The sequence below is a fragment of the Mixophyes fleayi genome, chromosome 8 (genome assembly GCF_038048845.1).
Source record: "Mixophyes fleayi isolate aMixFle1 chromosome 8, aMixFle1.hap1, whole genome shotgun sequence".
Lineage (NCBI taxonomy): Eukaryota > Metazoa > Chordata > Amphibia > Anura > Limnodynastidae > Mixophyes > Mixophyes fleayi.
In genome coordinates, this window is record NC_134409.1 from 133733988 (window position 1) to 133746704 (window position 12717).

Genomic DNA, 12717 nt, shown 5'->3' on the forward strand with positions numbered 1-12717 from the left:
CACGCTTTGTACATGAAGGCAGGCACCAGGTTGCCTGTAATGGTGACTGCCAATATCCATATATGCAGTATCCCAATTTATAAACCAACATACACCAGCACTGTACAAGATGACCTCATCAATGATTAAATGTCCATCTATAACTGTACAGCTACATTACAAAGTCTGTCTCCTGTTCTAGATTTTAACCGCATTGGAAAAGGACGAACAAGCGCGGAGGCAGCGGCTACGAAGTAAATTGGAACAAGTTATTGACACAATGGCGCTGAGCAGTTGAAGTCCGAGGACGTCTGCACTAGAGGGTCTCTTAGCAGTGGCTACTGAAAGAGAGAGATGGGGGGTCCTACAATCCGACCACACTCCCAACGCATGTGGCCTTCAAAACCTGGCGAGCTGCAGGACTTGTCTGGAACTTTCTTGAAACCATGAACAAACAAAAAAAAACAAAACACATGTACATAAAAGACTTTAGAGATCATTTCAAAGAGTGACATAGAAACCTTTATAAATGAAAAATAAAACAGTTTTAAGGGACTCCTAAGATTTCAATACAAATTACGATATAGATTTAAGACGATGGGAGCTACCCGTGCGGGAAGAGGAAGCGGATGTGATGCGACAGGACTTTGTATAACCTCTGGGAACACAGATTTCCTTTCGTCTGGCTCCCCCATAATTCGCGGGCTGCCCTTTCGCCCTCAAAAGAAGAAAACCTCTCTCTCTGGCTTTTCGCCACTAGTGTTACTGCTACATTTGCACAATTTACTGAAATTCCGGGGTTTTTAAAGAAAAGAAAAAAAGTTAAAAAAAAAAAAAAAATAAAAAAAACGGCGATTGACGAAAATGAAAAATCGGAAAAGAAATGTGTTTGTGTTCTGGGGGGGGACAAGAATCAACCCACAAATTCCCCGCAGGAAGGACAAATTAATCCAGAACCTTTGATATTTTTCTAAACTATATTCTGTGCCATGTTTCATTTCAATGTTGTTTTAGTGAATAAAAATGCAAAAAAAAGACAAAGAAGAATTTAGCTTTGCAAGCCGCGGGGAGGGAACCAATGGGAGAGATGTATAGGAGGGGGGACAAGGTGAGCAAAGATGGAAACTAAACCCCTGTACGTTATTTTGGAATGAATTGTGTGATTTTTATTTTAGATTTATTTGTTGGATATATTTCAGATAAATAGCTACAGGAAGCACATTCAGACTCGTGACCCCTATACGATGAATGTACATATATATTCGGTCCAGCTGGCAGGGCGGCCCCATAATGCTTTGCTGCGATAGAGAATTCTGTGGGCATTAATGTATACAGTCTCTGGCACGGAGTTACAATTAAGGGTACAGGTCCCCGGGAAGTGATCTCCTGTGAATTTGTTCTAAATTCCAGTTCTTGTACCAAGGGAGGTAATTGGGTAAAAGGACACATTGGGGAACCCCCCCCCCCAAAACGAAAATATTCCATACATTTGAAGTACTAGGTTAAAGCTAATGCCTGTCAGAGCAATTCCATTTCTAACTTGCATGGGTTGTGGATAATTGTCATTGGGCACTTCGGCTAAGGTGAATTTATAATTTGTGTGTTTTGGGCAGAGGAGTCGGCAACACCTTGCATGGCACTGACTGAACCAGTAGTTAGCGTTTGATATAAATTATTGTAAGAGCTGTATAGCAGGTACTTTAAAAAAAGAATATGCTCCGTTGTTTTTTTTTTTGTTTTTTTATTTTATATTCATACATTGTAAACTGGCTTTTCGACTGAACTCCATTTCCCAGTATTCCCTGGTAGTCACGGATTATCTGCCACTACAACAGGGCTGCACCCAGATCCCAGGGCCGGTAGCAGGTAAATTATTTGGATATTTGTAATTAATACCAGATGAGGCTTCACTGACTCACATTTAACCTGCTACCGCGATGGGACCATGTAGAAATAGAAATACTGGATTATTTATTCCACTGTTGGCAGCGTCGCACCTTTATTCAACGAGCTGGTAGGTCATCGCTAACCGTACTACAACGCAGGCCCACTAGAACTCCTAGTTCATCTCCACTGTTCACCTATTTGTGGGACAGAATTAATCCAGTAAACATTTCCTCTCTACCATCAACATCCGTCCACCAGTATATATTCACTGTCATTAAGTTTGATTGGTCATAATGCTCATTATAAAGTCACTTGTCTCTATAGTTACGGAGGTTTGAAAAATATAAAACCTTTTAATTACAAACTTTTAAAAATTCCACCTGTTCTGATTGACATGGAGGAAAAACACAATCACATCCTGACAGCAGCCTGGTCCTAGTAAGAGGATTACAAGTCAGTAACCACCCCACATAGGTAAAGTGATCTGTGAAATATATTGGTAAGGTATAAAAAAGGAAAAATATAACAGTCTCCTGCCGCCATTCTCTTTTATAAAGATTAGATTTTCTTAGATTCTGCAAAGCACAGGAGACCATTTTTAAAAAGAATCCCTCATATGACTGAAAACGCCCTGCATAGACCTGGTTAGTGGCAGCACAGGTATTGGGAGGTTCTCAAACACCCACAGCGGTGGCTCCTACGCCTTATAGAGAACTACTGTGCTACCTCAGAGCAATAAACACTATAGAAGTTACCATGGTTACTATGAACATGGGAGCTCTCCCACCAAGGCAGGTCTGACCAAAATAAGCAGAGCTGGCATGTAGTCTACACACATACTACAACCACACATAGACTGTACATTCAGCATCCTACGCTGAAGCGTGGAAATAACATGCATGTAAGTGATATCCGTATATACAACCAGTCAGACGTCCTCAATCTCTGATAATATTATGCTCTTGCTTTTATGCAGCCATTTTCCAATTGCTATAACCTGGGCTGAATTAACCGATGCTTTAACCTTGATTAACTTGTTCAATCCTGGTTACAGCATTTGAAAAATAAGCAGAGGAAAAACAGGAGCCCAACATTGTTGGAATGAGTTTTGCAGTGTAAAGTAAATATGCTCACAAGAGCCGGCCAAATACACAGTGCTTTTATCTCTAATGGTGACAGGAGACAGAGGTCTATTAATGGCATAGTCAGTAACACACGTGGTCTGCAATTCCCATTATCTGTTATGACGGGGGTTTCAGATCAACCTCTTGGGTATATTTACTAAACTGCGGGTTTGAACAAGTGGATATGTTGCCTATAGCAACCAATCAGATTCTCTTTGTTATTTTGTAGAATGTACTAAATAAATGATAGCTAGAATTTGATTGGTTGCTATAGGCAACATCTCCAATTTTTCAAACCCGCAATTTAGTAACTATAGCCCCCGCTCCCTGGTCTTGTCCAATTCTTCTCCTTTCATATCCTGCCAGTTAGAGGTAGGCGACAAGGGGATGATGAGCAGCTGTGAAACTACAAGTCCCAATGGCATGATGGGAGTTGTAGTGTCACAACAGTCCCTGGGGGCTTATTACTAGTATACCGCCACTGTGGCACCTGCTGTAATACGCACGCTATTTATTGAAGACTAGAGTCATTCACAGTACTTATCCATCCATCATCCAGTTCATGTTTTGCATTAGGGCTGGTAAGCCTGCCAATATAAAATGTCCTTTGTAGGTTCCTCGTACCCTCTGTCTCCATCCTCCCAGTCACTTTCCCATCTGCGAAGGTCTCACTAAGTCTCTGATATACCGGTCGATTAGAGAAAAGCAACATCTAAAGCATAAAAGCTTTTGTGCATCTCTTAAATGTAGTAAGTCCCCAGACACTGCCTGTGGAACATTTCCTCCTTGCATCTGTTTGTTTGTTTCATGGTCCTAACGTTGTACGAGAAGATGGCACCAAGTCAGTAATGAAATGCGTAATGATGGAATGAATAATTTAAATTGTGTTTCCTTATGCCAAATGGGATATATCGGTTGTATGTACGGAATTCATTCACAATAAAAGTGGCACAACAGTCTTGTAGGGTGTTGCCGGGTACCTCGAGTCGTTATGGGGGTTATATGTCATCAGAACCGCATCTCTGTCTAGACCTCTGTTACTGGAGCTACTTTCTGTTCCCCCCCACTGGAATTTTCGGCAAGAGCTTGGGGGCACCGACTTGTCCTCTTAACCCCTCCGTTGCTACAGTGAAGTGGAGCAATGGCAGTTTTTTCGGCCTGTGGCAAAAACTCTGATTGTGACTCTTAGCCGCGCTGAGCCATCCTCTGTAAATATCTGACTATTTTAATGTTGCTCAGATTTAGTACTTGTAAATAAAATCCTCGCATCAAAAAAGAGATTAAACATTTTTGCTAAATAAAAACCAGCTCATATTGTATTTTTTTCTGTGTCTGTCTCTATGTTGGGGCAGAAGCCTGGCCTATACCACTTGGCGGGGAAATAAAGCAAAATCTATTATTATCACCATTTATTTATATAGCGCCACTAATTCCGCAGTGCTGTACAGAGAACTCGCATCAGTTCCTGCCCCATTGGAGCTTACAATCTAAATTCCCATACACACACATAGACTAGGGTCAATTTGTTAGCAGCCAATTAACCTAGCAGAATGTTTTTGGAATGTGGGAGGAAACTGAAGCACCCGGAGGAAACCCACGTAAACACGGCGAGAACATACAAACTCCACACAGATAAGGCCATGGTCGGGAATTGAACTCATGACCCCAGTGCTGTGAGGCAGAAGTGCTGATAAGTGGTTAGCAGTGACACCGATAAGGAATAAAGTACACATACTGTATTTACTAGTGTAGTGGAAGTGATCATTTAATTTCCATCCTTGGACTAAGTGCCACAAATGTAACCATGTGCTGAGTTTATAGAATTAAAAAAAACTTACACCCCTCTGTTGTATGGTAAGAGAACTGGCACAGAACATACATGAAAGACATGTGCTTCACAGCATTACGTAACCTATATAAATATGCAGGTAAAAAAAAAAAACAGGGATAGATATATATATATATATATATATATATATATATATATATATATATATATCCCTTTTAATGGAAGTTAAAGCAGAAATGCCATAGTTTTATTAGTATAAATAGTAAGTTAGGGACTGTTTAAAACATGCATCTCAATTTTCAGAGCTGTTCTACTACAAATCCTTATCTCCCTTTCAAAATCTCTGTAGGGCACAAAGTATGGCTGCCAGTCACACACATGCTCACTGAATGTCATGTAAAGAGGGGGAGGAAATGGGGGGGGGGGGGGGTAGAACCTGAGCTCAGAGTCACTCTGCTCACTACATCATGTGCTGTGTGACTGTGGTTGCCATGGTGGCCCAGAGTTATAAATGATTAAAAGCAGGCTGAAAAAATCAAACAAAAGAAAAATGGTAAATACCAACATTCTTCTTATAGCCTGCAACAGTGATTCATGTTAAACACCACACACACTTTTTTTTTCATGGGATTGAGGCTTTAAAACAGGAAATGGAAAAATGCGTGGGTCCTGTAACATTCCAGGCAATATCTCTAAGCTGGATGTTAAAGGGCCGATGACAATGCTATTCAAAGGGTAGAAACCTAAGAGAAATGGAGACCAATATATACAGACAGACTAGACAACCTCTACAATATGAAGTTGTCCCTCCCACGAGGAACATATAAAACGGACAGAGCACTTTATATCTATACATGTCAACTGTGAAGAAACCATAATCGATACTGAATAAGATACATTTACTTTGTCGGATGGCGTTTGAATCAGTAAACGTTGCTCTGTTAGAAAATATGTTGCAACGAATATTTATTAGACCTTCCACATTACCTTACTCACTGCACAGAAACAATACCCTGTCTACTGACGTATCTTACATTGCTATCCTTATTTATGCATCTGCTTCATGATGATTTCCCGTTAAAGTAGATTACAGTGAGACTGATCTCTCCGAACGATACAATCCTCAGTCTCCCGCAATGCATCTTACTCTGCCGCTTCCAAGGCTCACGAGACACAATGTTGCCTGTGTTGAGGTGATATACATCACAAAGCCATCAATACAACAATCAGTGGGGATCTAGCAGCGGCAACAAATAATGGAGAGCGGAAAATCACTGGGACTTTGTAAAACAATTGTGTCATTGACTGAGTTTTGTAATGGAGAAACACATGGTAATACAAGCTCTGCATCTACTGAAGAGTCTACATCATTTCTGGATAAGGTTACATGTAGCCAGTCTTTTTTTTTTTTTTTGCAAAAAATAAAATAAACTTAAAGTCCTGGGGAATATTGCTACTCGGATTACTACACAATATCTGCAGTATTGAGAAATAAGGAGATAATTCAGCAGTGGGAGGGAGCCCTGAATAAGATGAATGACCCATGTATATGAGCACACAAGATAATAGACCATACAGCAGAAACATTACACATCGCATCTGGCGTCTCCCACACATACACATTGTATGGATCAGCGATTTATTCTGCTAAATTCTCCCTCTACCTGCGATACTGAAATTACAAAACTCTAACCCCTCCCTCGGTTATGCCACTATTACTGTCTCATTGTTGCATTGTTTCCTACTTCTAATTTGAGACCCCTTCCTCCTTCATTTATACCAACCACCACTAAATATCTCCCATCCGCTCATGATGATTAATATGGAGCGCTGCACTCCAACTCCCATCTTGGTAGTGGTTTCCCCTGTAGTCTAGTGCAGACAGGAAATGGGGCAGCCTCCGGCCGTCCGCAACGCTCTACTGAGCATGCCCAGACAGGAAGTTTGGCTTCGAGTCGATTCTTCCAAGTGACAGTTGAGCTGTAAAGACGTTATACCTGGAGCTTTTTGTGTAATCGTACTTATATACAAAGCATATATATATATATATGGAACCTGTTCTCTGACATTGCCCACAACATACGCTTACTACCATCTGCATATATGAATGTACTATAATAGTGTTCAGTACATTAACTGCATAAGTTTGTCATACTGCCTGTGTTACAGTCAGTATCAACTATGAGCAACTGTATAGATCATCTGTTACAACAAGTTCTGAAATAAACCAACAAATTGGTTAAGTCTAAAAGCTTCTTGTGGTTTAACATCTACCACCAATGCCACTGACACCTATTACATGCAACAACACAAGTGTTCTGATAATAGGTTTCTGCCAATAATGACCGTTTCTCTACTCATGATTGCTACCACTGTTACCATCTGCCTATACCTTCAATAGAGCACCTTCTGCCCCTTCAGGTGCACTTTATACAGGAAAGAGTATATTTGGTGCATTTCTACCAATGTAATAACTTATGAAAGAGCTACAGAGACCCATTGTTCAGTTTGTGAATGAGACCCAGTGCTGAGATGGGAGATTATGGCATCAACATGGACTTTCTGTCCTCTATAATCACACTGACCAGTCCATGGTTCAGTTCCAAGTAATGGCTGCCTCCATTCTGCCTTTCACAGCCACGCAAATACCTGAGCTTCAACTAGGCGCCTCGCACCTATATATTGGTACATATGACCTTCATCACAGACACATTGGTACACATCAATGTGAGGCCACGCGGTGCGGTTGTGGAGATTTTGTGAATAAACTCACAGCGTAAAGTGCGCATATATAATGTTATCGCGCTTATCATATTTAGCCAACTACGTCATTATTCCACCAGTAACAGGGATTACACTTATGGGCACCCACTCCACAGGGAATCAATGGTCCCCAACCACCGAGGGGCAGGGAATAGGTCTGATCACTTGTCCACCTATCATAGCTTGACTATCGCCCCCAGTCCACCGTACATTGGGAATATTGAGGGGGAACATAACCTGTGATTGGGAATTGGAACTGCGCTTCCGTCCCAGGTACAGACTGACCCAATAGGACCTTGTGGCTTTGTGCGTATCTGCCAAATGCAGAAAGGTATTGCGGTAGACGAGCAACTATCAGGCCGAGTGACCGAGAACCTTGGAAGAGTCATTGCAAGATCCTGCGACCTCGAGCATTCCCCGTACAAATCTTAGCATCCACCTGGTGAACTGTTTATCCCCATAACCTGCACCATCGTTAACCAGTAAAGCTGCATTTTGGTCGCAACAATCTGTGATTTCTGAGAACCCACTATAGTCTTCACAATGACCCTCATCACAGAAACATCTGTATGTATGATGATCAACACAGACATATCGGTATATATGACCCTCACTGACACATTACATATGATCTTCAACGCGGACATATCGTTAAGCGTGACCCTCATGACAGGAAGATGTAGACCTTGTAGATCCATTTTCCAGGCCCTCTTCCAGACATATGCGGATAAGCATACATTGCGCTGATAAGGTCACTGGCCATGTTGCAGGACATGTAGGAATATAGTTACCTGCTAGAGGAACAGATGTGGTTACCCCCTCAGGCTGCCTCTGACAGTCTCTGCTGGGAATGCCACAGAGAGCAGAATAATTATCTGTCCGAGGTAACAGGCATGAAAGACACTGTGTGACAAGCCTCGGTGATTAACCCTTTAGCGGGCATGGAACTTCTGCAGCGGTCACCTTGACACTGCAGGGCTTTGATTTCAGCTTGGTACCTGAATGTTGTCTGTCTGACACCGCAGACCACACACAGCTTTTAAGGAGCAGGAAACATTCACAGGTTACAAAAAGTGATATATTTTTATTTGCAAAATTCAAGATATATCTTTCATGCCTGATTTGCAGTCATCTTATTTTTCTTCTTCTAAATATCAAATCTTTAGCATTCTACGGCTCATATATTTTTGCTTACAGATTTTTAAATAGATACATTGCTTAACATTTACAGCTAGTTCCCACTTATACTGGTGGTGGCCGCAGTACACGATATAAGCTCTATCCAATACAATAACATGTAGATGCCCAAATTGATCAATAATCCGATAACTTTTGGGAGATTTTTATTGAAATATGTGTATTGTAATATTATACAATTAAAGTCCAACGATCCTACAGTACGCATGCCTTGAAGAAGTTTTCATCTATCATATCAAAACTGTAGTTTGTGCCTGATGCGATTACTTGTTTCTAATCAGATAAAAAAAATGGTCTTATTAAAAGTAACTCGACTGAAACGTGTGTGCCGCAATTATACAATGATGTAAAAGGACGGAAATGCAATTGTTCAACCAGAAACTAAAATAAAATTATGCATGTGGCCATCTTAATATTGAGGGACCAACTTACGACCGGGGCTCGGATACACCGGGGCAATCATTGGATTAGCCAATTTTGTCCTGTTTTTTGCTTTGGAGATTTGGGAGATACCCTTAATGTACCTATACACAATGATCTTTATTGACTGTAATGAAAAGGGTTTGTTTTGTTTTCCATAAATGACTGATACAATGAATGATTTATTAACGCACAGAACAATCCACGTAATTTGCCTCAAATCTCCGTGGTGCCACTAACGCCCTTTATGTTGGTGATGGCTTCACTTTAAATACAGGGGTCACTTAGTATAAAATCCTCTCTGACTTGTACATGAATGAATAAAAGCCTCTTCTGTGTATTTACAACATGGTGGTTTTCGGCCAAATCTGTCCCCTAAATCGCCACTTCATGGGCATCTGTAACCCAGTCATTCAGCGCGACCAGCGGACGACAGGAGTTGTTGACCACGAATTAGCCATAGATCGAAGACCGCGCTGAATGACCAGATCTGCCCACGTGTGGGTAGCTCTCTTATTCATTTACGTTTTTTATTCCTGGAATCAGTCGCACTTCAATGAGAATTCAAGAGGAATGAGCGACGTATCCAACTGGGCCCAAATCTCCCCATCAATTATTACCCACCCTACGTCACACTTTTACCTCTCGGCATTCTCTCACAGCCTCCTATTTTTGATGGAAAGTCTACCGCAGTCTATAATTCACAAACTTCCTCACATTACAAGTAGCTTAAAGGAAAAAATATACCCTTTAAATTTAGGTAATATTTTCATTTTATGGTCCTATAAACGCTCAGCCAGCCATCAGAAGATTCATAATTCCGCCCAGAGAATTTATTTCCTCTGAATCTTTGCATTTATTAATGAATGAGGGGGGAGGGGGGGGGGAATGAACGGCTTTCTTGGCCAAAGTTTAATGAAAATCAGCAATGGACTCCAATGTAACAGTGCCCATTAGTGGCCAAATTATCATGAAAAATAGTAGACATGGTTTTCTTTGCCAAGCAATAAAATTTGAACTAACCAACAGAAGGGCTACCTTTGTTTAACTTAGCAAGACCAGCTGCACCAAACATTGCTTGCGCAAGCAATGTTCCATTATAAAGCCTTGTCCCCTTTATATAAAAGCACTTTTTACGTATTGCCTAAATAGAGGATGCGTTTTCTCCAGGGCAAAGAGTGTAAGACGCTATGTACAAAGTCTTATGCACAAAAGTGACCCCTTCTCTTTAAAAAGTCCACCAGAAATCTAACCACAATTACGTTTTATGATTTACCGGAGTATCTCACATTATTAAGGTCATAAACAAAGAGGCCTCAATCTGGGAGACAGGGAACGCAGCAGAATCCCATCTCACGTTAGTACAAATACTTTCGTTGGGCTGCTGTTGCCCTTAGAATAAAAAGCATTTTTCAGCTGTGCATCTATCCCATTTAACAGCAATAAAAGCATTGTCTGAGAGAGGGGGGCGAGGAGAGAAAATTGAATTACATTTATTGAGAGGGGAGGGGAGGAAGTCATTTACAATCACAGAAACCTGCATTCCATTCCTTGCGCACTATTGTCACGGCGCAACGACAACTGATCATAAAGGTTTTATTCTGCAGTTAATGTGTTTTTTATCGGTTCCCCGCTGCGACTTTATGCTCCGGCCCTCACGGCTCAGATTATTTCATGCTAAAATCTCTGCAGCTTTGTCTAAAGATGGAGAGAAAAAAAACACCAGGAACTCTAGACTGGAAGCAATTGTGCTAGTTGCAATAAATGTGCAATCAAAACAAACCTGTAGGATAGGTGTTAGGCTCTTATAAGGACATAACAGCAGAAAGTTCTGCTAATTAGGTTTTGCAGATAAACAAGGGTCCGTCCGTCCCCCTCCCCTTCGTCTCATAGGTGCTTCCTCCAAAATGTATTCTGTGTAAATGCCATGCCAACCTGCTGCCCATTAACAAACTAATCGTATTGGTATGCCAAGGTAAAAGGATGTACCAGTAATAGATAGCTATTTAACACAAAGCAGCTGCTGTTTAGTGTGCTAGAGGGGGCTCCCAAATGTAAAATATTAAATTTAAAAATCCTGTCTGATTCGGATACTTCCCATCCTCCAACGTATCAATTCTTCCCTTTTTTAATAAATGCATATCATAACACAAGAATGGCAAATATAAATCCTGTCCTAGTATAGTTTACAAACTACATTTTACAATAAATAGGTTTAACTGAAACAGTTTTTGGCCACCTGGTGACCAAAAACGATACTGCATTTTTTTTCTCTCTCTCTCTCTCTCTCTCTCTCTCTCTCTCTCCCCAAAGCATTTATCTGGACAATATTTTTTGGCCTGAAGATATAGATATTGCTATATCTCTTGAATATTTGCTTTAATACTAGTGGAAGATGCTAGAATACTCAGTCTATAGAGGTAAATTATATATCACTAATAGAAACCAGCACATAAAGCTCCGACTAGTGGCCACATTATTATGAAAAACAGTAAAACGCTCTCTTGCTTTCCCAACTGGAACACGAGATGGAATGATCACCAAGAGTCTTTCTAACAGCTCTACAGAAAACAAGTTCTGGGGGGACATACCTTCAACACACCCGATTCTATCTAGCTAATGATTACGTTATATCACTCATCTTTTTACATTGGTAGAATTAATGTATAATCAAAACAGATTGGTCTACTCTCACAGATCATAACGTATCCTCCTAAACGTTTTTAGTATGCTGCATATTATCTGTCAATTTGACCTAATATAGCTCTAAAAAGTGTTCTGTGACCCTTATGGGTCAATAAGATCCAGTTCCCCAAAGGAGGCTTATGAAGAATGGGCACCCCCGAGCCTTGGGAAGGAGGTGGGTCTGACGACCTTTGCTCCATGAGGGTCCTTATCTCTCCGGGGGATGGGGAAGAACGGGACCCTTTTCTTTTAGGGAAGGGTACAAAGGCACCAGCCCCCAGCACAAGCTTTAGCACTTTTTTTGAACTTGAAAAATTTAGAGCACGCACTTTGGACTTCAATAAAAAATAAAAAGTCTTCTCATTTTCTTCCCTACTTCCGCAGAATTCTCACAGCCCAGACCTTCTTGCTTCTAGCTGGGATATAGGTTTGATAACGCAGCGTGGATGGCAGTCTCCTATTAAACATGGTGTACATAATGGAGATTACAGGGTCTTCAACCATGAATTGTTGGTGTATGAAATGGACAGAGGGGAGAATATGAATCTGAAAACACTCTGAATTTGTCCATATTATTATAGTTTTTGTTTTATTACAGTACCTCCTCAAAAAGATATATACAGTGCTCAACGTGAGTTTGTAGATCCAAACCCACTACAGTTAATAAGAGGTCCTCTAGATCATAGACCAGGTTTGGACTTCAGACATGGTCCTGGAAGTCTGGCATAGGCCAAATATATTTAACTGATCATGGATTTGGAAGGTGGAGAGTAGTAAGACAATGATCTTCAGGATGGTGTTTGATTAAAGTGTGTCAATACTGTAACACAAATACTCTGGTACCCATTAGGCTTCTGAAGACCTCTGTTCATG

At 40.9% G+C, this 12717-nt stretch overlaps 1 protein-coding gene and 1 long non-coding RNA gene across 2 annotated transcripts in view; one reads left to right on the forward strand and one right to left on the reverse strand.

The window, feature by feature from the left end:
- The window catches only part of PLXNA1 (plexin A1), a 195687-nt gene extending 191393 nt beyond the window's left edge, over nucleotides 1–4294 (forward strand). The window contains 1 exon segment of the mRNA XM_075183644.1: nucleotides 182–4294. Within this exon segment, the coding sequence (XP_075039745.1) occupies nucleotides 182–277 (96 nt within the window). The 3' untranslated portion in view covers nucleotides 278–4294.
- The window catches only part of LOC142099786 (uncharacterized), a 365154-nt gene that overhangs the window by 298169 nt on the left and 54268 nt on the right, over nucleotides 1–12717 (reverse strand). The gene's annotated exons all lie outside the window — the stretch shown is intronic.